At 35.7% G+C, this 698-nt stretch overlaps 1 protein-coding gene across 1 annotated transcript in view; it reads right to left on the bottom strand.

The window, feature by feature from the left end:
- Positions 1–334: 334 nt before the first annotated feature.
- Positions 335–698, bottom strand: part of ZC3H7A (zinc finger CCCH-type containing 7A) — a 17,809-nt gene continuing 17,445 nt past the window's right edge. The window contains exon 18 of the mRNA XM_010024025.1: positions 335–449. Within this exon, the coding sequence (XP_010022327.1) occupies positions 335–449 (115 nt within the window). The remainder of the gene's footprint in view (positions 450–698) is intronic.

Below are 698 nucleotides of genomic sequence, written 5' to 3'. Positions count from 1 at the left end.
TGTAGTTAGAAAAAGCAAACTGCTGGAAGCAACGACTGTGACTGCTTTTTGCCTCCTATCAGAATACCAGTCTACAGATATGTTTAAACTATTTCTGAAATATTTACTGGAAATAGTTAAGACCTTAGAACTTCCACTGAGAAGGGAATTTAGTAATAACAGTGAGATCAGTGCTTTTTGAAGGCTGAAACTCTGTATAAACACTATAAACACATTCCCACAAACTATAAACTAATTCCCAACCAATGGGAATTTCTGCAGAGCTGATGAAACCAGCCCAACAACTAGTATTTTCCAGTTAGCCTATTTTCTAAACTAAAATGTTAGTTCTAGATTAACATACATCAAATTGCAGAGGCACTTGTTTCTTTGCTGGAAGAGGACGAATGGTCATCCACTTCTTACGTTCATTAGACATTACTAGCACCACCCGGCGATCTTTGGTCCATCTAAAACCCAGAAAATACTATTAAAAAATACATAATGTGTACACAGAAGCAGAACCATGAAAGCCCAGTAAGGTTCTTTATAAAGCTTTTTTCTTAATTTAACTGAATTCTACTGAAAATTTACCGTAACTGCCTAAGTGATAATTAAAAAACCCAACACAAAAAATCCCCAACCAGCCACCAGCGTTTCTCATTGACAATTATTAACATACTACAATGAGATGACAGTGTTCTGCTTCAATACGTTTT

This window comes from Nestor notabilis, unplaced genomic scaffold, assembly GCF_000696875.1.
Source record: "Nestor notabilis isolate BGI_N333 unplaced genomic scaffold, ASM69687v1 scaffold12531, whole genome shotgun sequence".
Taxonomy (NCBI): domain Eukaryota; kingdom Metazoa; phylum Chordata; class Aves; order Psittaciformes; family Psittacidae; genus Nestor; species Nestor notabilis.
The sequence above is the reverse complement of the archived record's forward strand: the minus strand, read 5'-3'. Positions and strand labels throughout refer to the sequence as shown.